We start from the raw sequence: 26391 nt of genomic DNA, 5'->3' as shown, positions 1-26391 counted from the left end.
AGACCTTTTAAAAATGATATTTATGACTGTTTGCTCTGCTTGTAAAAAGAGCTCAGAAGTATTTTAGACATTTTGAAGAGTACAGAAAAACCTAAGAAGAAAAGAAAAATCATCAACCAGTATCCCACCACCCAGAAGTAACGCCTCTGAAATTCTGCTGTATTTCAGTCCAGGCTTTGTTCTGGCCATATGTACATGTACAGATGCCATGAACACATGAACTACGTTTTGTATCCTACTTAGTTAACATATTATGAATGCCTCTTGGCATAATTAGTCTTTAAAACTGAGAGTCTCATAGTATTTCATCATTGTATTTCATTTTTACTGAGGGATTCCTTATCAGTTAGACATTTAGATTACAGTTTATTTGAATTTCCTTAGGCATAAATCTTTCTTCTTGCTTGGGATTATTTCCCAAGGTTCACTGTAAAGGAGTAGCATTCCTGGGTCACATGGTGTGAGCATTTTGAGAGTCGTTGGTGTCCTAGACGCACAGAAATTGACCCTCCCACCCGCAATGCACAGGACCCTCCTCTGAAGACTTCCCACGGGTCAGACTGAAATAGTCACTTCTCCAAAGCTGGATTTGTCTTATCACACGGTCCAGTGTCATTGTGGGCTTCTTAGCTCCCGGTTTTGGGGTTTCCTAGGAATTCTTTCCCCTCCCAACACCCCTTGGTAACCTCTCTGGGTTCATGACACCCATGTGAGACACTGTACGTTAGACCTCGACTTCATGCTTTGCTCTGAGCACTTGAGTGCCTGATGCTGGGCCCTCGAGTGCTGGGCCACCCAGCAGTCGTGTCCGCATGTGGGAAGGCCATGGCTCTGTGGCAGCCGTGTTGGCTGGAGCTGTGTCGGTGTGTTGGCTGCCGCCACCTGGGCAAGTGTCTGGGCGTGTGTGGACAGGTGTGAGGGGCTGGGGCTGGGGCAGGGGGCAGGATGAAATGCAGGCCTGTGTGGGTGTGAGGGGTGTGTGCCTGCCCGGCTCCGTGTGGGTGCCTGCTGTGGTGGTGCTGGCATTTTTTCTGCAGCCAAGGCCATGGGGTGTGAGGACTCCCTGGGTCCCCGCTCTGACCCTTGCTCCCACAGGGCTGATCTATGACTCGGTCATGCTGAAGCACCAGTGCTCCTGCGGTGACAACAGCAGGCACCCAGAGCACGCCGGCCGCATCCAGAGCATCTGGTCCCGGCTGCAGGAGCGGGGGCTCCGGAGCCAGTGTGAGGTGAGGAGGTGCCGGTGGGGCCCGAGAAATGGGTGGAGGGAGGAGTCATGGGAGGGGAGGGGTGGGGGGCCCTGGGGCCCATGAGAGATGAGGGGCACATGGGCTGGTGGTGATGGGAGGGAAGGGGTGAGCATGGGCTCAGAGCTCTGTGGTCCCCTGTTCAGTGTCTCCGAGGCCGGAAGGCCTCCCTGGAGGAGCTGCAGTCGGTCCACTCTGAGCGGCACGTGCTCCTCTACGGCACTAACCCGCTCAGCCGCCTCAAACTGGACAACGGGAAGCTGGCAGGTAAGGGCCTAGTGGCCCTGTCTCCCCGTGCCCACTCACCTCACCCAGCTCCCATGCACTCCTGTCTTGGCTCTGCCCGCCTGGCCGGCCTCCTCCCACGCCCTGGACATCCCTACCCCAGCTTGCTGCCTAGCCCCTCTGAAGCCCACCTCCACCTCTCCCTTCCATATTTCTCTCCCCCAATACTCACCCAGCCCTGCTATCTGGGTTCCCTGCTCCCTATTGGGCCAAAGGCTGAGAGTATTCACGCTGACGTGGGCTGGGCCTCTCCTCGCAGGGCTCCTGGCACAGCGGATGTTTGTGATGCTGCCCTGTGGTGGGGTTGGGGTAAGTGTGCCCAAGGGTCTCAGGGGGCATTGCCAGGGCTCTCAGCTCTCCTCCCTGTGGTTCTCCCAGGCCCAGCCCCTGCAGAACCTCTGCTTGTTGTGGTTCTGCCAGACAGGGTGGGCCAGGGACTTCCTGAGGTGCCCTCTGCAGCAGGAAGCTCCTTTTGGACAGGCGTGTCTCGGACCCACAGTGTCCCCCGAATGTGGAGCCCAGCCTAAGCCTCGCCCCTAGAAGGTGTCTGGTAGAGGTTGAGTGAGGTTTCAGGAGCAGGGCCAAGGCTGGGGCTTAGGATCATCTCTCCCTTCAGAGACCCCCATGATTGGGCACTGGCCGCCAGGCTGCTCTGTCTGCTCTGAAGTGGGGTACCTCAGCCTGGTCCCCAGACCTTGGGCTGCCTGGCGTGACGTCATGGTGGTGCTTCCAGTGTCCTTGGCGATCCCAGCACTTCCCTACTCCGGGACACAGCCCCAAACTCACGAGCTTTGCTTCCTCAGTCCTCACCCCTTTGTGAAGGGAGCTTCCCGTCCCCTCTGGCTCAGCTCTCCTCGCCTAACACTATCTCTGCAGTAGTTTCTCAAGCAAGGTGTGTAGAGGCAGGGGATGGAGGCCTCATTCTGGAGGGAAAGTGGGAGCTGTAGCTGGTGGGGGACTTTGGGAGGCAGTCAGTGCCCTATTCACAACTTCCCATTTCTTGCCACTTTCTGGTTTTTCCAACTGTTGTTGCTTCTGTTTTCTCCTCCCTCCTCTCCCTCTCTGTCTTTCCCTCTCTCTCTCTTTCTCCAGCCTCTTGCGACTCTCTCTGCCTTCCTCGCCTCTCTTGGTCTGCCTCGCCCTTCCCATCTCCCCATCATGCCCCCCGGCCCCTCCCTAGCCTTGAGGCCCAGGGACTGGGTTTGGGGGGCCTCCCAGCCTGGGCTAGGGGCCCTGAGTGGAAGACAGTGGTGCAGACGGCCCCTCCAGCTCCGACCGTCCCGCAGGGCCTGAGCAGAGTCAGCTGGGGCTTAAAACCCCCTCCCGGCCCAAACCCCAAGTCCCGCCCAGGTAACGCCATGCCCCCTCCCCTGACCGGGGAGGCAGGTGTGATGCTGCCAGCAGAGTGCTGGCCAGATAATGGGCTGGTGCTGGGACTTAAGCTGGGAAAAAGTCATGCTGGGATTGGGGGACACAGGAGGCCTTGCCTTTGGGCGGTGGGGCACTGGGGAGGCAGCGCTGTCTGCCCAGCTCCCTGCCCCTGGGGTCCTGGCCGTGGGGTGGGGACTGCCCCCTTGGGCCCTGGCTCCTGTGTGAAGCCTTGGATGATGCGGGCCCTGACTCTGGCTCCCGCAGGTGGACACTGACACCATCTGGAATGAGCTGCATTCCTCCAATGCAGCCCGCTGGGCCGCTGGCAGTGTCACTGACCTCGCCTTCAAAGTGGCTTCTCGTGAGCTGAAGGTAGGAGGTTTGGGTTGAAGGTGAACACACCACAAAGGAGGCAGCAGAGTGGGGTAGTGCGGAATCTAGGCCCAGAACCCCAGGCATTGCGTTCATCTTAGAAATTGCCACAGGGTTTTCGAGGGGAAATTGAGGGCTCTGGGGACCAGGTTGAGATTTAAACTGTTGGGGTACGTTCATGCAGCTGTGGGAGAGAGCTGTCTGTTGATTGACAAGCATTCTTTCTTTTTCCAGAATGGTTTCGCTGTGGTGCGGCCCCCAGGACACCATGCAGATCACTCAACAGCCATGTAAGGCTAGGGGAAGACCTGGGTGGGATGAGGTGGGGGGCAAGCCCCCAGGAACTTCCTTTAGGGACATTCTTTCTTATTCCCTGAGCTTGCTCAGGCTGGGCCAACCCAGGGGCCTGGGGAGGGGAGGGCATGTGGGGAGAATGGGCTGGCACGAACTGTCTCTCCTTCCAGGGGCTTCTGCTTCTTCAACTCAGTGGCCATCGCCTGCCGGCAGCTGCAACAGCAGAGCAAGGCTAGCAAGATCCTCATTGTAGACTGGGTAGGTGCCTGTTCGTAGCACCCTCTGATTCGAGAGCCCTGGGGGAAAGGCCCTGAGCCTGAAGTTAAGAGATGTGGCTTCATATCTTAGTTCTGCAGTAGCCTCTCTGAGCCTCAGTTTCCCCTTGTGTAAAACTTGAGTGAAGATAACACCCACATCACAGTTGGGAGGCCTAGAGGGGATGGTGTGTGGGAACGCATTCAGCCATCGCAAACCCCCGCAATGGGTAGGAGCTGTCATTTGAGTGTTGTCTTTTGACCTCTGTTGGCTTCTTTTGGCAGATCTAGTAATTTCTGCATTTCCTGTACAGGTAGTGATGATAAGAATAATAGCAGATAACATCAGTACACCACTAATCACATCCAGACACTGATGGTTTTACACATGATAGATTTAATCCTGACTATAACCCACTTTACAGATGAAAGTGAGCACAGAGAGATTAAGTAACTCACACACAGTCATTCGTAAGTCGTGAGATGGATTTGAACCCAGCCCGGTTAGCTCTAGAGTGCTTGCATTTAACTGCTAAGCTATGTCCCTTCTGCACTGACAGCTGTGAAAGAGACATTTCTAAGCAGATGTTGAGAATGGTGGAGGACCTTTGCACACTTGAGTCCCCGCATGGTCCTGTGAGTCAAGTGTAGGGGCCAGCTTTCCCTAAGAGGGATGGGGCTGGGCCTCGTGTACCTGCCACTCTGTAACCGAGCTTGGTTTCTGATCACCTCATAACTTCATGACTTTATGCAAGACAGAGTGGTTCCTGATGTGTGTAACCCTGAACCTTTCCCTCTCCTTGCCACTAACCCCATGTCCACACAGTTACTCTCTCAGGTGGGCTGGCCTGAGATTGGGACACCTCCTCTCCTTCAGGATCTTATATTACAGCCAGCCCTGTCCAGCACAGAGAAGCCGAGGTTCAGAGCTGGGCAGTGGATTACGTGGGGCCACTCAACCATGTGGCTCTAGGAACCCCAGGTTCCTGATCCCCAGTCTAGGGTCCTGACCTCAGAATGGCCACTGACCTTGAAACCCTTCTAACCTGTCCTGGCCTCTGTGTCGCTGCCTTCCCTAATCACTGCCTATCTCCCTACACAGGACGTGCACCATGGCAACGGCACCCAGCAAACCTTCTACCAAGACCCCAGTGTGCTCTACATCTCCCTGCATCGCCATGACGATGGCAACTTCTTCCCAGGGAGTGGGGCTGTGGATGAGGTAACCGCATGTCAGGGCCACATCCTCCAGCCTCATTGAGTCTCCTCCTGGCACTTACTCTGCCTCTGTCGTGATGAGCTGTGTGATCCTGGGTAGACTGCTGAACCTCTCTGAGCCTCAACTTCCCTATCTGGAAATGAGGAGGCTGGATGAGCTGGGGTGGCAGCTCTAACAAGCTGGTGATCCCCTTCTGGGACTCTGCTGTCCTCATGTCTCTCTTGCCTCCTGCTTTCCAGGTAGGGGCTGGCAGCGGTGAGGGCTTCAATGTCAATGTGGCCTGGACTGGAGGTCTGGATCCCCCCATGGGGGATCCTGAGTACCTGGCTGCTTTCAGGTATGTGCTCTCCTGTCCATTCTCCCAAGAGCACCAGGGTGGAGGTGATCAGTTGGATTGTCAGCCTGTCCCCACCAGTTCCTAGACATTGTAGGTGAACAGTAGTGAGAATAGGACACACAGAGAGAAGAACGCAAAAGTCAAAGCGTGCTTTGCAAAGGCATACATTACCAAGAGCCAATGTCAAACTGATTGCTGGCAGATGGGCAGTGGAGTGAGCAGAGCTGGCACATTTAGTCAGAGAAGGCTGCCTGCGGGAGGTGGGCTTTCAGCAGAAGAGCAGAAATTTAAATTGTGGAGAAAGAGAGAAAACAGATAATGTCCATATTGGGGGAGTAACTTAAAAAAAAAGTCATTCTGGAAGAGGGCCTTTGGGATTTGTTCAGGAGCCCTTATATATTTCACACTGGGGTACCTACACTCCATTTGGGAAAAGAGAATTCTGGAAATGGATCTTCCAACACTTTTCTGGAGTTATCTCCATGACAGCTAATTCTGTGAGAGCCCTGGGCTGGAGTTCTTGGAGTCTTCTCAGAGCCCAGGGCTATGAAGAACACCCAAGCAGACCCCAGAGTTGGATCAGGGTAGAGGGAGGCAGTTGTGGGGGAGGGCTGGAAGAGGGAGAGGATGGAGAGAATGTAGCCAGGTGGCCCAGGACCTCAGAGGACCTAGTTGTCCCCACTCACCTCTCAAGTAGTGAGTAGCTGGGTGTGGCCAACTCAGTCCAAAGGACTGAGCATTTCTAGTCCCTGAAGCTTCATGACCAGAGTCCATCTCTGCAAGGCCATGAGATTACCCTTTCCCTGTGGCTCAGGCCACTGCACCCCACGGATGCTCACTGCACCCCACAGATGGTTCCATGCACACACACGTGCACACACACATGGTCACACACACTCCTCTTTCATTGCCTCTGGTGCCCCATCCTTGGCTCCTTTCTGCCTCCTGCTAGTTAAGTCCCCTAGGGGGCTGAGTCCAGGGTGTGTGTGCCAGGGACATGGGTGGCCAGCCAAGATCAAGGAGGTCAGAGAAATCTGCCAGTTGTGCTGGGGCATTGGGAGCCTTGGAGGCCTAAGAACAGGGTGCCCCACTGCAACATTGGCAGAACCGCCCCGGCAACCCTGCACAGTATGATGATCACCACTTCTTGTGATCTCACAGGACAGTCGTGATGCCCATTGCCCGAGAGTTCTCTCCAGACCTAGTCCTGGTGTCTGCTGGATTTGATGCTGCTGAGGGTCACCCGGCCCCACTGGGTGGCTACCATGTTTCTGCCAAATGTAAGGGAGCCTCAGCTGAGGGGGAGATATAGGGACTGAGAGCCAGGGGGTGCGGGCAGTGGGGAGGCGGTATGGGGAGTAGGGAGGTGGTGCGGGGAGTAGGGAGGCACTCCCAAGTCAGAAAGGGAAGGTGGCAGTGGTCAGCCCAGTACTTTCAGCCTGAGGACTGGAGTATGGCAGCTGGCCCCCAGGATCTGAGCACAGCCCAGGCCCTTTCTCAGGACCGGGCTGGTTCACCATAGAGGGCTTGACCAGGTCATACTCATGGGGACTTAATTCCAGTAGGCAGGAAGCTCACCCATGGGACTCCCCACCCCAGCTGGGTTGATTCCAGGGGAGCTGGCAGCTCCTCCAGAGGAAGGGGAGAGAGGAGCAGCACTCTCAGACTAGACGGCGCCCACTCAGCCCACTGGGCCACAGGGCCCACAGGACAGAAGGAGGAGAGGGTGCAGCTCAGTGAAAAAGACACAGGCTAGAGTCAATGACTCAAGTTCAAGTCCTACCTTGCTGCCACTTACTAGCTGTGGGGCTTTTCCCAGGCCCTTAACCTCCCTGAGCCTTGAGTGAAGCATACTAGTAGGTTTTGCACGACATTCAATGTGAAAGCACTTTGGAAATAGTGATTGATATATGTGAGTCATTCTTTATTAGGGAGGAAGCAAGCAGGGAAGCCACAGGGGTCGGGAACGGGGTCACCTCTCCACTCCCTCCCCTCCCATTTCTCCCCATCCAACCTCTAGGTTTTGGGTACATGACGCAGCAACTGATGAACCTGGCAGGAGGTGCAGTGGTGCTGGCCCTGGAGGGTGGCCATGACCTCACAGCCATCTGTGACGCCTCTGAGGCCTGTGTGGCTGCTCTTCTGGGTAACAAGGTGAGCCATCTCCCTCCCCTATCCGTGTTTCTGTCAGGCAGGTTAGCCTGGCTCTCCCAGGACTACCCAAAGAGCAGGCAGATGGGATGGCACAGGGTGGGAGTGGCCAGGCCTGAAACGAGGTAGGCGAAGCGGAAGCCTCTGTTCCAAGTTAAGTCCGGGCAGCGTCTCCTGGCCTAGGTAGAGTGTGCTTGTGGCTAGCAGTCCGGGGCCCCTGGGGTGGGAGTGAGCTGGGCCTGTGGGTCCCTGAGACTGGTGGCTGATGTACTGTTTTCTATAGGTGGATCCCCTTTCAGAAGAAGGCTGGAAACAGAAACCCAACCTCAATGCCATCCGCTCTCTGGAGGCCGTGATCCGGGTGCACAGTAAGTGTGGAGATGGGACACTCGCTGAGCTCAGACTGGGGGATCTTGGTGGTACCCTGCCCCCCCGTGGCCAGAGTCCTAGGGCTTCCAGTGCCAGCCAGGTGACCTGCTGTTGGTCTGGAGTAAGATTCCTGTGAATGACCCAGGCAGCAATGGTGAGCACCCCCGAGCGAGGGGGTGTCCTCTGAGCCCTCCCGATGGAGCCAGCAGGGCCCAGCGGACAGTGGCCCCTCAAGGTAGGGACTGGCCTCCATCTCTAGCTACAGCCCTAGACCACGGCCAGGTGAACAGCAACACTCAGGCCTTGTTTGCCAAAAGGCCTGGTTCCCATCCCTCCCCTCAGTCCTGGCCATGGGGGTCTCAGGAGCTCTGGGGGCTGGGTCTTAGGATAACCCCCACATTTGTAAAGTACTTTAAATTTTCAACTTCAACTCAATATCTATTGAGCATCTTATGTCAAGACCCATAATCTATACTAGGGATAAAAATGAATAAAATAGATTCCCATATCAAGGGCTGGGTACAGGAGCCATGATGGTAAAGACATGGCTGATTCCTCTTACGGTGGGTACCCCCACACTGAGCCAGGTTCCAGGACATGGCTTCTCACAGCAGCAGGCAGGAGGAGCATTCTTCTGGCCTGGGCACCCATGCAGAGCGGCCGTGGTGATGGTCAGCTCTCCCACGTCGTGTTCTTCCCACCTCCCAGGCCCTGCTTTCCTGAGTGCTGGGCTGAGCACTGGTGGGGGCTGCATTTAAGTGGGAGGCCCGAGCTTGGGGCTCTGGGAGGTCGCTGTGACACAGACCCTGTCTGCAGGCAAGCAGGCCCTCCTGATGCTCTCAGGAGCCCTGCACCTGTGGGGAATGAGTCAAAGGTGGCCTTGCAGCCACAGGGGATGAGAGAAAGGCTGGGCACCTGCTAGGACCCCCTCACAGCCATGTTGAACCCACTCTGCTTACCCTGTCAGGCTGTGGGGGAGGGGGAGTAAAGTGAGGAGAGGGGCAGGTGGGAGAGCCAACCCCAAGTGGAGGACAGGCCTGCTACTCCGGGGCCCTGGGCCTGAGACACCAACCTCAGTATCCAGTCTAGGACATGGTGTGGGGGGGCTTGCCTTCTCTAACCCTTTCTGACCTGGCATCTTACCCCAGGTAAATACTGGGGCTGCATGCAGCGCCTGGCCTCCTGTCCAGACTCCTGGGTGCCTAGAGTGCCAGGGGCTGACAAAGAAGAAGTGGAGGCAGTGACCGCACTGGCATCCCTCTCTGTGGGCATCCTGGCTGAAGACAGGTAATGCCAGACCCCCCGCCCTGGGCCCACAGCCTCTCCACCGCTTCATTCCTCCCTGCTTGAAGACCCCGGGTCCCCTGTGCAGCCACCCCAACCCTCCCAGGCTTCCTGACCAGAGTTGAGAGGAAGCTCAGCTAAGGCCCTTCCTGCAGCTCTGGCGCTCCAGCATCCCACCCTTGTCCCTCCTCGCAGGCCCTCGGAGCAGCTGGTGGAGGAGGAAGAACCTATGAATCTCTAAGGCTCTGGAACCATCTGCCCGCCCACCATGCCCTTGGGACCTGGTTCTCTTCTAACCCCTGGCAGTAGCCCCCATTCCTGGGTCTTTAGAGATCCTGTGGGCAGGTAGTTGGGATGAGAAAACAGCCTGCCTGCCTTGACAGTCATCCCAGGGAGCCTGAGAAAATCCCTGGGTCTAGAATGGGGACTGGAGAGGACCCTGAGAGGAGGCGGGCTGGGCAGCGACCCCCACAGGGCTCTCGAGAACACATTCTCCCCTCCGGTGTGGGCCCTGGCTGTGGCCCCCATTCCTCAGGACTGCACAGAGGAGGACTGGCTCCGGCTCCGTCGGGCTCACCCTTAACCACTATTCCTGGCTCTGCAAACCCCAGACTTTGCACACAGCCCCGGGCTCCACACAGAAATGTGAACTTGGCCTCAGACAGGCTGGCCCTTCCTAGGCTCTAGGGGCTGGCGGGTAGTGGCAGCCAATAGGTCCCATATTCCTGAGTGCAGGGGGAGTGCCTCTTACCTGCTTCCTCAGATGACTCTGGAAGCTTCCCCTTACCACCGGGCACTGAGACGAAGCTCCCTGACAGCCGAGACTGGCAGCCCTCTTCTGGTCTGTGCCCTCACCAGAGGCCCCCTACATCAACCTCCTGGCGATGCCCTGGTGGAGCGGATGGGTGCTCTGGGAGTCGGGTGCTCTGGGAGTCCTGTGCTTCCTGATCCAATGGTGCCAAACCCTTCATCTCCCCCAGAAGCACAGCATACCCCTGGGACCCCTCGACCACTGCCCCCTCGGGGAGCCTTCTGTTTCTGGGGTCTCCCCCACCACAGCTCTGACTCCCACCCCACATAGGACTAGCCTGGCTGAGGGGGAAGGGGTGGGAGAGAAGATACAGACACGGAGGAGGGGAGGCTGCTCTGGCAAAGTCTTCAAGGCTTTTGGGGGTCCAGGCCTGGGGTCAAGAAGGAAAATGTGTGTGAGCGTGTGTGTGAATGAGGAGTGTGTGTGAGCGTGTGTGAGGGGTGTGTGTCTTTCCTAGGACCCACCATACCCTGTGTATGTATGCATGTTTTTGTAAAAAGGAACAAAATGGAAAAAAATCTGAACAATAAATGTTTTATTTGCTTTATTTGCTTTAAAAGTGCCTCTGAAAGGTCCCCCCGGAAGTGAGCAGTGTGCCGTCAAGTGGCTGTGCCGCGCACCTGTGTGCGTCTGAGTCAGTGCCGGAGGAGGGACCAGGGTGGTCTGGGCTGCAGCCCCTCTAACTCTTTGCCCTTCGTGCCCTGCAGGAAGAACCCATTCTGAACACACCCTGGCTATCCCTGGCTGCCCCACTTTGGGGTGACAAAGAGGAGGCAGGCCTGGGCTGAGTCCACAGAGACCAGCCCTGATATGGTGGAAGTCGGGGTCAGGTGGGGGAGTGGGAATACAAGAGCTCAGCCCTAGCTCACCACGGCATCCCCAAACAGCTGTGACTCAGACACACCTGGGTTTAAGTCCCAGCTGGGAGCTCAGGTAAGTCAAATAGTCTTCTGGGGCCTCTGTTTATCAGTAGAAGGCTCCAGAAGCATACACTGTTGATGGTTCCTTCCTGCTCTGATGCACCATGCCTGATTAAGCATACATTGAGCCTAGAAGAGAAAAGGGGTGAGGCACAGGCCTGGACAAGCTCGCCCAGCCTAAGCAGAGAGGAAGGCGCCAGGCTGGCAGCACCTGCCTTTGTGGTTCTGAGTTGGCCCGGTTTTTCCAGCAGGAAGAGGAGCACCTCATTACCTTAGACCTGGCCCAAGCTCCCAGCAGCCTGGCAGGGTGTGAGGGAAGAGGTGTTAATCCTTTCCCATCTGGCCTGGCCTCTCAGGTGTGGACACCAAATCCCACAGGGGTTGCTGCAGCTATGCCCATGGGCATCCTTGCCCTGGCTGAGGTGTGCTAGAGAGAGGAGAGCTGGAGGAGGAGAGCTGAGCTGGTGGTTACCCCATGCCAGGAGGGCCAAGGCAAGAGGGCCTCCAGCCCCAGAGAGACTGACCCTGTCCCCTGCCCTCCAGGGCACAATTGAACTAGGGGAATGGCTTAATCAGACAGCCCGAGAACTGCCACTACCACTCCCTCCCTGCCCACTCCTCCCAAAGTCCACCTGTCCCCACAAGATTCCCACCTCACAAGCAACCACCAGAGGCTGATACAAATGGCCGCTGTATTTTTGCTAAAGTGACAGTGACACAGATAAGGCAAAGAGCTGAGGGGCAGGACACATCAGGTGGGAAGGGGGAGACCGTGCAAAATGGCAGTCTAACATAAAATCATCCTTGTAACAACAGCCCCTTCCCTCCCAAGTTAGGTGAGCCCTTGGGCCAGTGTATGGGCAGGAAAGCAGATTTGTGTCCTTCAGAAGGGAAATGTAAAAAGGTGAAAGCTCTAGTTGAAGGGCAGTGAGGGGCTGGAGTGGGAGAGAAGGTCTCTCCTGGCCGGTGGTCTGGGTGCAGTAAGGGCACTCTGAGAAGGCAGAGTGGAAACGCAGGGCTAGAGGGGCATGGGAACAGGTTTGGGGGCTCCTTCCAGCCTCTGCCATGTTGCCCCCTTCCCCAAAGCCCTTCCAGGGGCGAGAGCACATTCCCCATGACCCTGAGTCTGGCCTCATTTGGAAGTCCTTTGGGGTATATGGATGCCTGTGTGTGTGGGTGAGATGGGTGAGGGGCCATGGCTATCTGGCTCTAGCACACTCATGGGAGACCAGCTCTGGGAACAACAGGATGGGGTGCTGGGATGGGGGCTTAAGAGGTCTCTGCTAGATATTCCTGAACTGACCTCCCCAGGTGCCCACCCTGGCCTTGGGAAGAGAGTGCCTAGGGCAGCAGGGATGGAAGCCCTGGCCTGCAGCATAGCTCCAGGCCTCATGGCCCTACCCCTTAACCTCTTGACTTTGTTGCCCTGGCCTTACATACAAAGATTCCTCACTGCGTGCTAAGAAAACAGATCCAGGTCGGGCACGGTGGCTCACGCCTGTAATACCAGCACTTTGGAAGACTGAGACGGGTGAAATCACCTGAGGTCAGGAGTTCAAGACCAGCCTGGCTAACATGGCAAAACCCCGTCTCTACTAAAAACACAAAAATTTGCCAGGCATGGTGGCAGATGCCTGTAATCCCAGTTACTTGGGAGGCCGAGGCAGGAGAATTGCTTGAACCCGGGAGGTGGAGGTTGCAGTGAGCTGAGATTGTGCCACTGCACTCCAGCCTGGGTGATAAGAGTTAAGACTCCATCTCAAAAAAAAAAAAAAAAAAAAGAAGAAGAAGAAAAGAAAACAGATCCATTTGAAGAGGTCTAAAGCTGCCCTCTGGACAAGCTGATGAGGAGCAACATGGCAGAATCCCCTGTCTACCACACCCAGGTCTCCCCTAAAGGGGACGGGCGGGACAGCTTCCTGGGAGACCACACTCGTCCTGCTGTGTATTTTCTGCCACAGTTCTGGGGTCCCCAGGGGGTGGGAGTAGCCTCTCCCAACGTCTCAGAGGCTGAGTCCAGGTCCTAAGGACCCCCCTGGGGTACAGAGACCTCACCCCTGGGTCAGAAATCGCTGAGGATGCTGATGTCGGCAAAGTCAGCCCGGTAGCGGTGGGCATAGAGGCTGAGCAGGAAGGCCCACTTGAAGGAAATGAAGCTCCAGACACTGGAGAGGTAGTAGCTGGTGGGGTCTGTGAGGCCTGCAGGGAGAGAAGAACCGACGGTGACTTGAGCACGCCCTGCCCTCAGCCTCTGCACTGGCCACAAGGCCAGGGCCACCCTCCCCACTCAACATCCCTGCAACCTCCCGGCAGCTGAACCAACCCTTCAGAAAGAGATTGTGACGGAGGTTTTAGAGCCATGGTCCCCAACCTTTTTGGCACCAGGGACTGGTTTTGTGGAAGACAATTATTCCACAAAAAAACTGGGGGAAACGGTTTTGGGATGAAACTGTTCCACCTCAGATCGTCAGGCATTAGATCATCAGGGGCACGCAACCTAGATCCCTCGCATGTGCCTCACAACAGGGTTTGTGCTCCTAATGCCCACCCCTGACCTGGCAGGAGGCGGAGCTCAGGCGGTAAGGCTTCCTTGCCCTTCACCTGCTATGCGGCCTGGTTCCTAACAGGCCACGGGCCACTACTGTTCCACGGCCGAGGGGCTGGGGACCATTTTAGAACATTCCAGGGTTTTCAGGCAGGAGGCCGTGGGGATTAGGGAAGGGCAGGGCTGGCCAATCACAGGTCTGTATCATCCACTCTGCTTCCGTAACAAACCTGCTTTAGTTAGCATCAGACTCCAGGAAGAAGGGCCTCTGGTTACTTCCAGCCACAGCCACCAGAGGGCGCGCCCATCCCAGAGCTGGGCAGAGACTAATGGGTCCCAATATCATGGGTGCTTGTATGGGCTATGCACTGCTCAAGACTTCACATCAGTTTCACTGACTCCACCCAACTTGGGAGGTGGGGACTTGTTTTCTCCACTTGAACATAACAAAACCCGTGCCCAGGGAGGTTAAGTGATCCACCCAGTCTCTTTGGAGGTAACCTGTGGAACCAGGATGGGAATGCTGCTAAAATCCCCCCTGCTGCCCCTCCCATGCCCTCTTTCCCTGGGACCCGCCCTCACTCTGATGCCGGGTGATGGCCAGCACGAGGAAGGTGCAGAAGGCAGCGATGGAGACAGCCGAGAAGAGGACACCCACGAAGAAGAAGCCGCGCAGCCCCTTGAGCCAGGTCCTCCAGTAATCTTGCATGTACATAATGTGAGTCACGAGGACCCACAATGCCAGCACCCCTGCAGGAGAGACACATCAGGGCCCATCCCCAGGGTGCTCCAGGGCCCTGTAGATCCACTAGGCCATGCCTATTTGCATAAGAATACCAAGAATATGGTCTTGTCACTCACTCCCTCATAGAATGGAGTTTTCCTTTTCAGGGGCTGTGATATCAGAAGCAGGTAAGAGACTGAGCTGCCTGCTAGTAAGCCCAACATTAGAGAAACCTGCAGAAATACAAAACCCTACCATTCTCTCTCATTTTTTTTTTTTGTTTGTTTTGGAAAACATGACTCTCTCTCACAAAAATGTTATGTTAATTCATGTTATTTTTAGTATTACTTTAAAATGCTAAAAAATGTTCCGTTTTAACTTCTAATATAGTATATATCAATAGATAAAACTCACATACATAAAATTTGCATGGAGTTTCACTACTTTTCAAGAGTATAAAAGGATCCTGAAAACCAGAAAATCTGCGCCTCAGCAGCCCAGCCTGCTTTCTGGGAACTTGTCACTGTTTACCCTGAGGGCCACAGAGCAGGGAAGCCATGCTCCTGCCCCATGCTCCTTCTCCACCCAGCCCTCAGAGGCCACAGTCTCAAAGTCACAGGGCCTGCAGGGCTCTTCCCAAACTGCCTGAGTTGGTTTTGCAGGATGAGGAGGTCCAGCCACGAAGACTCCAGGGTCACGCAGCCCCTGAGTGACCTTATTGTTCTTAGCCAGACCTCATGCCACTCCCTCCATTTTGTGGCAAAGGGCAGGCCATCACCACCTGTACCCCCCACCCTGTCCCAGCTTTTCCTGGGCCTGGTCTCTGCGCCTGGGTGGACACTTCCCCTAGGATGCCAGCTGCCACCCAGCCAATACAATACAATACAATACAAAACAACCCTCTGTGCCAGGCAGTGACTGCTGGTGCAGCCCAAAGAGTGGAACAAACATCAACTCCATTGGCAAGGGTCCGGGCAGGGCGGTGCATCCCGGCAAGGGACAAATGAGGAAAGAGGCAGAGCCAGCTGCAGGCTCTCAGCTGGTTGGACTGCAAGGTGTGGTCCACTCAGGCCACTGCATCCTAGGAGTCAGGAGGCCTTTCCAAAAGGCAGCTGCATACATGCCACTCAGAGTAGTTACCAAATGTGCACAGGAAGGATAAGCATCTGGTTGGGGAAAGTGGTTATCTCTGGCAATGGAGACAAGGAAGGGAAGTTGATGGGGCGGTTCGGGTGGGGAAGTGCTTTGAGGGAATCTATGCTATTTTATCTATGCTATTTTCTTAGGCTGGGTGATGAATAAAAGGGTGTTTGTTAAATTGTCTATCCTTTTTTATGTGCCTAAAATATTTCATAGTTTTTTTTAAGGGGGAAAAAGGCAGGGGGAAGCTAGTCACCATGGAGCTATGCTCTGGTTACCAGCTCAGAGGCTGTCCCAGTTCGGCTGTCCCCAGGCAGTCCAGTGAAGAACAAAAATCCATGAGACTCCAAGCCAAGAAATCGGGAGCCTGGCACTGCTGTGTCCCAAAGCCTTGGTGTTTCCACATCTAAAAATGGGTGGGGCCCAGGGGTCCTGGCAGTTTGGGTAACTGGGCCCAGGGTTCTACCCTAGTGAGGGCGAAGGCCTACCAAGCCTACGGCTTCCCTTAGTCCCTGCCACTGTTTGACCCCTCGAACACTCTCCCAGCCCTGCCCCTGCCCACCTCCACTCTTCCTCAGGGGGTGGGGGCCTAGAATATGGGTCCCCCTCCCACTGAGATCAGGGTGGGCCAGGACAAGCATCTGTCCCTCCCTACCTATTCTGGATGTTGGAGCGGGCCAGAGGTGGACAGGACAATCATCTCACAGCTTCCTCTTACCTCCTACAAGATCTGGATTTTATACCAGCCACCTTTCCCAGAAGTCCCTCCCACTCCTCACATGTGTCCCATGTTTTCATTTGAGGGAGCTGTTTGGTTTCTTAAAGGGCTCTAAGCACAAGGTTTGTTGTCACTGAGCACACTCAAGGAACAGTCTGATGGGCACCTGTCTGGAACAGGTCCCCTCGCCTTCTGTCTCCTCATACCACAAGGGGTTGGGGAAGTTGAGCTCTAAGATCCTTTCCCACTCAAAGATTCTAGAAGCCAGCTTGGGAGAAAAATAAGGTCAGAACAATTCCTCTGTGACTCAGCAGTTTCTGGGTTAGGAAATGCTGAAATAGGGGCCCGTGAAGATGCCATCTCTTAGTCCACTGATCACGATCCAGTGGTTCCCCAAAACTCCCACCCCCACGTACACGCACGTACCAAAGAGGGCTGACAGCAGGAGGGAGAGGAAGACAGCCATTTGTGGTGTTTCAGGGCCTGTTCTTTGTTAATAAGCAGGCATGGTTTAACCACCTCTCACCTTCCCTCAACCCTGCTCCAGGCCCTACACAGAGGCCTCCCCTCCAGATAAACACACACCAAGTTTGGAGGCAGTCCTGCTGCCCACGCCCTGGCTCCTACCACCCTCCTGGGAAGGGAGCTCTCCTCCAGCCCTACCCAAGCGGGTCACCGAAGGAGGTAGAGCCCCTCACTGGTCCCCTCCCACGCATCAGGCAGGAGGCAACGTACCTCCCTAATACCCTTCCTTAGCACACTTGGGGACTCTAGGAAGCCTGGTTTGTAAAACTCGGGGTGGAACGGACAGGTTACCAACCCCAACTAGCTGCAAGCCCACACCAGACCACACCATTGCTCCATCCTACCTGTTTCAAGGAGCAGAGCCCCTGCTTGGCCTCTGGGCGCACAGGCAATAAGCTAAGGGCAAGGAAGGCATAGGGTAGGGCGGTGAAAGCATCCCCAGTGGCTGGGCTGGAGGTGAGGAGACAGGAGACACCTGGGGGATGCCGCAGGGTAAACGCAGACAAGAAGGACACTGGGCCTAGGTCAGGCCCCTCTACTCCTTCCCAGGAGGAAGACAGTCCTGGAGCTCCAGGGCTCTTGCTCACAGCTCACGTGGGAAAAACCTAGAGCTGTTTAGACTCCAGGAGCAATTTTCTTTTTCCTCTTTCCTTGGTCTACTAAACCCAGAGCAAGAGTCTGTGTTTTCCCCTAGGGCTCCCACAGCAAAGCCAGACCAGGTAGATCCAACCCACACCTGCCCGCCTCCCCAGGAAAAACAGCCTTGCTTCTGCCACTGCCTTTCTCCAAAGCCACTTCTTCGAAGGTGCCCATCAGGATGGGAGAGGGTGTCCCCACCCGTGAACACTCTGCCCACCAGATCCAGGGGCTCCGTGACTCTGCTCCAGAAACCGGCACACCCAATCAGTCCTTGCCTGATCCAACATGGGAGAAGGAGCACACTGGGGCTGCCCTTGGGTGACTCAGCAGATTCTGAGCTATAAAATGCTGAGTCAGAAGTAGGGTGCTCACAAGTTAGTAAATCTGCTGACACTTTACCCCCAAAAGAGGAAGAAGGCTGACCGGCCACAGACCCTCAGAACCCACTCATGGTGGGGGGAAGGTCGGAGGCCCAGGCTTGGCAATCCCTCTCGCTGCCACCATCCACCACCACCACTACCAAGCAGTTTTGGCTCTTCCACCGCCACTGTCAAAGATCAGACCATCAGGGAGATGCCAGGACCCTTCTCCAGCTGGCTGCTGCCCTAGTGCCTCTCTCTGAAGGCAGCTCCACAGCTGGCCTGCCACATAGGCCAAGGGAAGCCTGTGGGGAGGGAGAGAGGGCAGAGTTGGGTTGGAAGAAAATCCCAGGCAACTCCCTAGAGTATAAGAAAGAAGGCCTTTTCCATAGCCCTCTAGGAGGCAGCTGGAGACTCAGGGAGTGGGCAGCACTGCAAGATTTCAGATCTGGAGGGAAGTCAGATGGCTTTCGGGGACATCTCCTCCCACTCCTAATAGATGAGGAAACTGTGGCCCAGGATGGGGTCAAACGGCCAGGTAGGGCTCACCTCCACTTGCACCAGGCCAGACTCAACACAACCCGCTGAGATCCCAGGCTGGCCCTCCCTCCTCATCCTTCTCTCGCCTTAGGTCTTAGCAATGCAATCACAGGGCTCTGACGCCGCCTTCCAGAGGGGAAAGCAATAGGCCCAATAGGAAACAAAAAAGTGGCAGGGAGAAGTGAACCTTGAAAAACATGGAGGGTGGCGGGGTGCAGAGGGGAAAGGAACTAGGGCTCTGTAGATAATGCGCAGAGATGGGCCAGGTGTCCTCAGGAGCCCACAGGTGGTGAGGCAGCTGGGCAGGCAGAGAACACCCTAGCCACGGTACCCACCCCCCCTTCTTGGTGACCCAGTGCTTTGTTGGCATTGTGCAGGGTGGGGCCATGTATGCCCCTCTTCTAAGGCATTAACCCCACCTCATGCTGCGACTCTACCCAGGGATGGCACTCAGCATGCCCCGTGGCAGTAAGTAAATTAGTTATTTTTAGTTATTCCATTTAGGGTTCTTTTGGCAGAGGATTTTAGTAACGGAATATGATCATCATATGTAAAAGTATTATCCTTATCCGTATTTTCTTCCCAAAGTCCTTTCCCACACATATTATTTCATATAGCTGTGTAATCCCGAGTAAGCAATTTATTTAACTTCAGGCCTCAGTTTCCTTATCTGTAAAATGGACATCATAATAATGCCTACTTCTCGAGACTAATGTAAGGATTAAATGAAATAACGGAAGCAGGTTGCTTACATAGTGCCTGACACATAGAAAGCATTTTTTTAAATGTTAGAAAGTAGAGATAACATTTTTCATCTGCATATCAATTCTATGGCACAGAGAGATTAAACTGCGATCCCAAATGTGCACAGCAAGGAGCACTGGTCAGCCCAGAGCCTCCATCAGCGCACCGATGCTTCCCCTTCCCTCCCAGAAGCACAAAAAGGGCGGCTGGGCTGCAGGATTTGGCAGACCTTGGCAAAGGAGCCACAGCAGACGGGTGGCAAAAAGGCACCAACATGGGTGGAAAGAGAATGTCCAGTTTCTATCCCTAACACGGTCCTCCCGGTGGGTCTCAGCAGAGGGCTCTGCGGAGGATGGGGTACACACTGGAAGGAGGCAGATGGGCTTCCCCAGCAGATGGGCTTCCCCAGCCATCCCTAGCCCTCTTCCTTTCCCACTTCTTCTCTCTCTGCCCTCACCCAACACCCAGGGAGGGGGCACCCGGGGGGTCAGGGGATCCCTCAGAACAAGCGTGTGTGTGTGTGTGTGTGTGTGTGTGTATGTTTGGAGATAGGAGAGGACCAGCGCCGCGGGCGCGCGGAGGGGACACTGTCGTGGGGCAACTGGGCGGAGGGCGACAGGCAGTGTGCCGGTACAGATAACCCAGGCGGCGCGGCAGGTCTGTGCAGCCGGCAGTGGCGGGCCGTCGGCACCCCCAGGTGGCGCCCGGCCGGGCATCGGGTCCCGGAGGCACCCAGGAATGCCCAGGAGCCCGGGCCCGCGTGGGGCCTGCCGCCGTCAACCGCCGTTTTCCAGTAAACACTCCACCCGCTCCGCGGGGAAGCGCCGCCCGGGAGGAGCGTCCTGGAGCAGCTGACAGCGCCCGCCCCGCAGCCGCGCACCCGCCCCGCGCCGCCCAGCGTCCCGGGGTACCTGCGAGCCCTCCCATGGCCGCGGTCCCCGGCTGTCGGTAGACCACCGTCCAGACGAGGAAGATGGAGAAGCCGGCCACGGAGCTGATGCCGGAGTAGGCGGCGCGGAGGCCGAGCTGCAGCCGGGACGGGGCCATGGGGCTGCGGCGCCAGGCGGGCCGAGGGCTAGCGCGGCCGAGAGTCACAGGTGCAGGGCCCGAAGCCGCCAGCCGGAGCCGCGGGAGCCGCCAGAGCAGCCGGAGCCCCGCGCTCCGCCCCCGGCCCGCCCCCAGCGCCGCCGGCACAGCGCCCTCCCCGGCCGGAGGCCGCCCGCGCCCGGAACCGCAGACGCCACCGCCGCTTTGCTAAGCCCCGGTGTCGTTTGGGGGATTCCTGCTAAAAAGGCGGATTCCTGGGCCCATCCCCAGACCCGCCGTGTCAGGATAGTTGGACCTTGGAAAGGATTGGAAATATGCCTTTATACGAGCCAGCCGCGGGGATTAAAAATCTTTACCTCTGAATAAGAGGCGTATTTTCGTTTAAAATTGAAATTAAAATTTCTTGTTAAAAATTAATATGTAAAATGTACGAAATATTAGAGTACGCTGTGAATAGAATTCCTTCTGCCCGTCCCTCTATCAACCAGGTTCCCTCCCACCATATCGCAGAAGATTCCTCCACACACTAAAGTCTGAGAACCCCTGCGACCAACACCTTCTGACTGCAAACACTCTATCCTCACGTACAGCTCCCCACAAATCCCTACTTTTTTCTTTCTTTTTTTTTAAAAACATAGTTTCACTCTGTTGCCCAAGCTGGAGTACAGTGGCGCCATCATAGCTCTGCATCCTTCAACACCTGGATTCAAGCAATGCTCTCACCTCAGCCTTCCAAGCAGCCAGGACTACAGGTGTGTGTCACCACGCCTGGTAATATTTTTTGTTATATATTTTTTCTAGAGATGGGGTCTGGTTATGTTGCCCAGGCTGGTCCCCAACTCCTGGCCTCAAGCTATCTTCCCACCTCGGCCTCCCAAAGCGCTGGAATTACAGGCTTGAGCCACTGCATCCGACCTCACCTTTCCTTTTATCAGCACAAGCCTCATCCTCCTAAACGCCTCACCCTGACCCTCGGGATCATACTATTGTAAGGAAGAGACAGATCGGTAGCAGGAGTGCACTGAGCTCCCACGTGAGCCCAGCTTCCACCAGGAGCTGGAGAGAAAATCCCAGCACAATAACAAGGGCTTTGACAGAGCACTTAGGATCCACATGGGGAGGCCCATCATATACCTGCACAAAACATAACCAACACCCCTTGCATTATTATTATTATTATTATTTTTGCTGCTGTAACATTATCACAAATTTACTGACTTAAAATAACACAAACTTATTATTTTACGGTTCTGTAGGTCAGGAGTCCAAATAATGGTCTCACTGGGCTAAAATCAAAGGGACATCAGGGCTACCTTGCTTCTGGAGGCTCTAGGGGAAAATCAGTTTCGTTGCCTTTTCCAGGTTCTTTTTTTTTGATACAGAGTCTTGCTCTGTCACCCAGGCTAGAGTGCAGTCGTGCGATCTCAGCTCACTGCAATCTCCGCCTCCTGGGTTCAGGTGATTCTCCTGCTTTAGCCTCCCGAGAAGTTGGGATTGCAGGCTTCCACCATCACACCCAGCTAACTTTTGTATTTTTAGTAAAGATGGGGTTTCACCATGTTGGCCAGACTGCTCTGGAACTCCTGACCTCAGATGATCCGCCCACCTCAGCCTCCCAAAGTGCTGGGATTACAGGCGTAGCCCACTGTGCCTGGCTGCCTTTTCCAGCTTCTAGAGTGAGGCTACCCACATGCCTTAACTCCCACTTCCTCCTTCTTTTCCCTTCTAACGACCCCTGTGATTAAGGGCATAGTCCAGGATAATCTCCCCATCACAAGATCCTTAACTTCATTACATCAGCAAAATAAATCCCTTTGCTGTGGAAGGTGACATGTCTACAGGTTCTGGGATGAGGACGTGAACATCTTTGAGGGTCATTATCCCACCCACCACATCCCCTCTGGACCATAAACTTCATGAGCAGGGACAGTGCCAGTTTTGTTCACATCAACACCTAAAAGCGTGTCTGGCATATAATGACCCCTTAATAAATGTTTGTTGAATAGGTGAGTGTGAGTGAATGAAGGTAAGAATAAAATAAGAACAAAAGCAATTATACACAAGGAATCTAGACAGGGTGTGCTTAATTGCCAAACAAGGGTTGTAAACCAGTGTTAAGCACATTTGCCTCACTCTAGAATAATCTGGGAGCTTATTTAAAAATAAAAAAATAAACCCAGCCCTACCCCTGCCTATTAAATTTTGAATCTTGGAGTGTGTATTTTAATGAGAAGTGACGTCAAGGCTGTGAGCTCAGCACCAGTCCTCCTTTAGGAGCCGCTGGTGGAGAGTAAGTGCTCGTCCTGTGGAGGAGGGAGCAAGCCCCGTGGTCCAGAGTGCATTGCCATGGATGGCTTCAGAGCTGGCCAGGATGGATGGTACTCCAGGCAGTAGGAACCACATGTGTGACGGCCCAGAGGGAAGAAATAACGTGGCCGCTTTGGGAAACTGCAAGTCATTTGTGGCTGGAATGTCAAGTTTGAAGGTGGAGTAGTGGGTTTGGAGATTAGAAAGGTTCTGAACATAAAGGACCTTGCATGCTCTGTTAAGAAGGCTATCCCTCTCCCCGTGGGGCTGGGGGAGAAAACTTACAATTCTGTGTTTTAGAACTATGGCCAGAGTAATAGAGTGAAGGTGAACTGCCTGTGAAACACTAGAAGCAGAGAGATGAGTTGGACAAGTTTCACCCCACAGTGCTTTAATTACCATGTCTTTAAAATGGAGACTGCAGTAATACCTACTTCAAAGTGTTATGAAGAGGAGTGCTTGGAAGAGTGCCTAGCACATGGTAGATACTTAATAAATGTCAGGAAGTGGAATTAGTAGCAGCAGAAGGCTGCCATGGCAAGAGATGATGAGGGGCTTCAGAGTCGGTTCAGGCAGAAGCAGTGACAATGGAAGAGAAGAAACTGCTTCAAGAGCTATTTCAGCTATCTGAACCTAAAGGTCGGGGGAGAATTCATTAGCTGAGCAGACAGAAGGAGGAGAGCAAAAATATTATGAGTGGACATATTGGGAGCATGAAACAGCAGTGAGCAAGCTTGCTGTGCTGGAAAGTGAGACTGTGCAAGAAAAGAAAGAGAAATAATTATGCATAAGTAGTACTAGACCAGGTTGTACAAGGCGAAGGCCAGGCTTAAACGTTTTTTAAATTGTGGAGGCAATAAAGAGCTATTGCAGAGCATTAGGCTCAGGTGGGGTCAGAGGCCCAGCTTCACCATTTGCTGTGACCCTGGGCAAGTGCCCCTAACTCACAGATGTCCAATCCAATCGACTTTCTGCCTGGGAGAAAATATTCCGTATCTGCACCCTCCACAATGGTGGCCACTAATCACATGTGGCTATGGAATACTTGATATGTGACTAGTGTGATTGAAGAACTGAGTTTTTAATTGTATTTAATTTAAATTAATTTAAATTTAACTTATTTAATTTAAATCAATTAAATTTAATTTAATTAATTTAAGTAGCTGCACATGACTAGTGGCTACTGTGTTAGCACAGCAAGAACCTCTCAGGACTCCTGTCGCTCCATCTGTACACAGGAAATGATGATGATACATCATGGGCTTATTACAAAGATCGAGATATATTGAGATACTACATTCAAAGTGCTCCACACAGTAATTCAACAAATTATTGCTGCTGCTGTTGAAATTTTTATTGTTATTATTGAACAGGGATTGCATGACATAGACCAAGTCTTAGGAAGATTAATTAGGCTATAATATCCAGTTAGATTTGATGTGGGAAAATTGTAGAGGATAAAGCATTCACAAGGTTATTTCAGTGATAAGGTGTGAGAGAATTAAGATCTTATCCAGTGGAAGACCTTGAGAAAGGGAAAGAATGGAATGATTGTTGAGCCACAAAGCACATGGCTGTGCACCACTCATACACATCCTCTCAAATCAGCTTCCTTCCAAGGTATTCTCAGAGAGCACACTCCCAGCCCAGCCCAGGACAGACACCACTGTGACCCCTACAAGATGCACAGCCATTCTCCCTGCCTGCGCCAGAAACTACTAGCGCTCCACAACACACACCAACATTTGTGTATCTCTTTCTGGGCACAGGACCTCCCAAATTTGAACTACACTTCCCAGCTTCCTTGCAGTCAAACAGATGCCATGGGATCAAGTTCTGAACAATGGAATGAAGGCAGAAGCAATGTGTGCCATTTCTAGGCTGGACTCATTTGAAAATCTCCCATACGACCTGCATTCCCTCTTCCCATTCTGTGATGATTTTAGAGGCCATATGTAGCAATACCACATAATGGAAAGAACCTAGCCTTGAATGAATGGATGGAGCAGAGCTACCCCTGTCCCCTAGACCCTCACTGGACTACAGAACATGAGTGAGAAGTGTCAGTGGCTTTGTTATAGCTCAGTTGTTTGTTACAGCTAACCTTATTATCCTAATACATCATCCCTCATTCTACTGAAGGTCATCTAAAGAGGTCCTATGTAGATTACCCATCTAAACCATCAATCCCTCTGAAGTCTCTTTTGAACTGGGTCCCACCAATACTAAGACAGATTTCTAACTCCCCATCTGTAGACATCCTGCCTGCTGACATTCCTTTCTCACTCCTCCCAAAAACACACATTCCAGACATATCTTCTCCCACAATGCTAGGTCAAGGATACACCTACTGAGCTATCTTCCAGATGATTGAGTTTATTGGACATGCCAGGGCTTCCTCCTCTCTTCTTAATCCCAATGCAGAGAGACCTCTGATGTCCCTGGGGCATGTCCTTGTTTACTGTGGCTCAGACCCAAACCTGGGTGTTATCTCTGAGTCTTCTCTTTCCTTTGCTCCTACATCAAATTCATTACAAAATACAGTTGGATTTGCCCTGTCCTCCTTCTCCATTCCCTCTGCCACCCTAATCCAGCCACCATCATCACCACCTGCCTACCTGCAGCAGCCTCCTAACTGGTCCTCCTCTGTTCATTCTTTCCCCTCTGATCCTCTGATCCTCTCTCCACTCAGCAGCTGGACCAATCTTTTAAAAATAATAACCATGGCCAGGTGCAGTGGCTCACGGCTGTAATCCCAGCACTTTGGGAGGCTGAGGTGGGTGGATCAACTTGAGGTCAGGAGTTTGAGGTCAGCCTGGTCAACATGGCAAAACCCATCTCTACTAAAAATACAAAAATTAACCAGGCGCGGTGGTACGTGCCTGTAATACCAGCTACTTGGGAGGCTGAAGCAGGAGAATCACTTGAACCTGGAAGGTGGAGATTGCAGTGAGCCAAGATCGCACCACTGAACTCCAGCCTGGGCAACAGAGTGAGACTCTATCTCAATCAATCAGTCAATCAATCAATCAATCAATCAACCAATCAATCAATAAAACAACCAGAACATGGTACTCCCCTGCTTCAATCACTCTGATAGCTTCCACAGCTCTTAGAGTAAATTGATCGGGGTCTTGCTGGCTCCAACCAGCCTTACTCACCCTTGCTCATTTTACTTCAGACACATTGGCCTTCTTTCTGTTTCTCAAACGTGCCACACTTGTTCCTGTCCCAGCTTTTTTGTGCTTTGTGCCCGGAAAGCTCTTCTCTGAGTGTTTATAAGATTGATCTCTCATTCAAGTCTCAGCTCAAATGTTACCTCCTCAGAGGATTCCTCGCTCTGTTTTATTTCCTCCGCAGCACTTACCACGACAAAAAATTGTATTTATACTTTCTACCCCTACTCCTGCTGTCCCTATTGGAATATAATCTCCAGGAAGGCAGGGTAACGGACTCGTCCTGACTCACCGGGGACTTTCCAGTTTTACCACAAAAAGTTCCATGTCCCAAAAGACCCCTCAACATAGGGTCAACTATGATAGTTATTCACTTTACGCCTGCCTTGATCACTTCTGTATTCCCAGTCGCTAGTATAACGCCAGGCGCCTAGGTAGGAACTCAATAAATATTCATTCAATACATATGAAAAGAAGGGCTGAATGTCCTAAAGAATTCTTTGATCCCGGCTCTAGGGGGCAGCCTTCCCCAACCTTGTGCCTGAACAGACAGCTCTGCAGGTTGGGCTGGTAGCTTGTGTACATAGGTAGTTGAGTTCCACAGGATTCTCCCTAGACCTTATGTGGTCCCCTTGCCGCCCCCCAACCCACCCCCCCAGCCCTTGTGGAGTTCACAGCTGAGGACCCTGGCTGTGGCAACCCAACGCTGTGCCTGACACAGAGGTAGATTCCTTTCTTCTCCCCATTTTACCCCACCCAGGCCCCCCTCCTGCAGCTTCGCCTTCCTCCTGAGGTCAGGCTTGTAGACCACAGAGCAGAAAGGGCTGTCCTAGACAGCAGCAGCGGTGGCTGGCTGCAAGGAGGAGCTGGCCCCCTCACCATGCATTCTAGGAGGTTGCAGGGAGGACTCAAATCTAAGGGTCACCTTGGACCCAGAATTCTGCTCCCCAGGGCTAGGGCTGCCTTCTGCCCCTTTAGAAGGGGTTCTCCTCATTTCTCAGGGCTAGAGTGAA

At 53.8% G+C, this 26391-nt stretch overlaps 2 protein-coding genes across 18 annotated transcripts in view; one reads left to right on the top strand and one right to left on the bottom strand.

Annotated features, from left to right (window-relative positions):
* The window catches only part of HDAC7 (histone deacetylase 7), a 37887-nt gene extending 27346 nt beyond the window's left edge, over window positions 1–10541 (top strand). For all 16 annotated transcript variants that reach the window (XM_037997212.2, XM_037997208.2, XM_037997210.2 and 13 more), the window contains 13 exons: window positions 1096–1229; window positions 1394–1514; window positions 1792–1841; window positions 3168–3275; window positions 3510–3565; window positions 3740–3827; window positions 4926–5045; window positions 5282–5379; window positions 6541–6659; window positions 7400–7533; window positions 7814–7898; window positions 9048–9186; window positions 9379–10541. In XM_037997212.2, coding sequence (XP_037853140.1) covers window positions 1096–1229; window positions 1394–1514; window positions 1792–1841; window positions 3168–3275; window positions 3510–3565; window positions 3740–3827; window positions 4926–5045; window positions 5282–5379; window positions 6541–6659; window positions 7400–7533; window positions 7814–7898; window positions 9048–9186; window positions 9379–9424 — 1298 coding nt within the window. In that variant the 3' untranslated portion in view covers window positions 9425–10541. The remainder of the gene's footprint in view (window positions 1–1095; window positions 1230–1393; window positions 1515–1791; window positions 1842–3167; window positions 3276–3509; window positions 3566–3739; window positions 3828–4925; window positions 5046–5281; window positions 5380–6540; window positions 6660–7399; window positions 7534–7813; window positions 7899–9047; window positions 9187–9378) is intronic.
* A 1048-nt stretch (window positions 10542–11589) lies between these two features.
* The window catches only part of SLC48A1 (solute carrier family 48 member 1), a 27653-nt gene continuing 12851 nt past the window's right edge, over window positions 11590–26391 (bottom strand). Inside the window, exons 1-3 of one of the 2 annotated variants that reach the window (XM_008003001.3) lie at window positions 19760–20008; window positions 14042–14209; window positions 11590–13113 (exon numbers count right to left, since the gene is read on the bottom strand). In XM_008003001.3, coding sequence (XP_008001192.1) covers window positions 12977–13113; window positions 14042–14209; window positions 19760–19895 — 441 coding nt within the window. In that variant the 5' untranslated portion in view covers window positions 19896–20008 and the 3' untranslated portion in view covers window positions 11590–12976. Of the gene's footprint in view, window positions 13114–14041; window positions 14210–19759; window positions 20009–26391 lie in introns of those variants that run through there. The other variant, XM_037997222.2, reaches the window with a different exon arrangement.

This window comes from Chlorocebus sabaeus, chromosome 11 (assembly GCF_047675955.1).
Source record: "Chlorocebus sabaeus isolate Y175 chromosome 11, mChlSab1.0.hap1, whole genome shotgun sequence".
Taxonomy (NCBI): Eukaryota; Metazoa; Chordata; class Mammalia; order Primates; family Cercopithecidae; genus Chlorocebus; species Chlorocebus sabaeus.
Note: the sequence above shows the minus strand (reverse complement) of the source record. Positions and strands in the feature narration are given on the sequence as shown.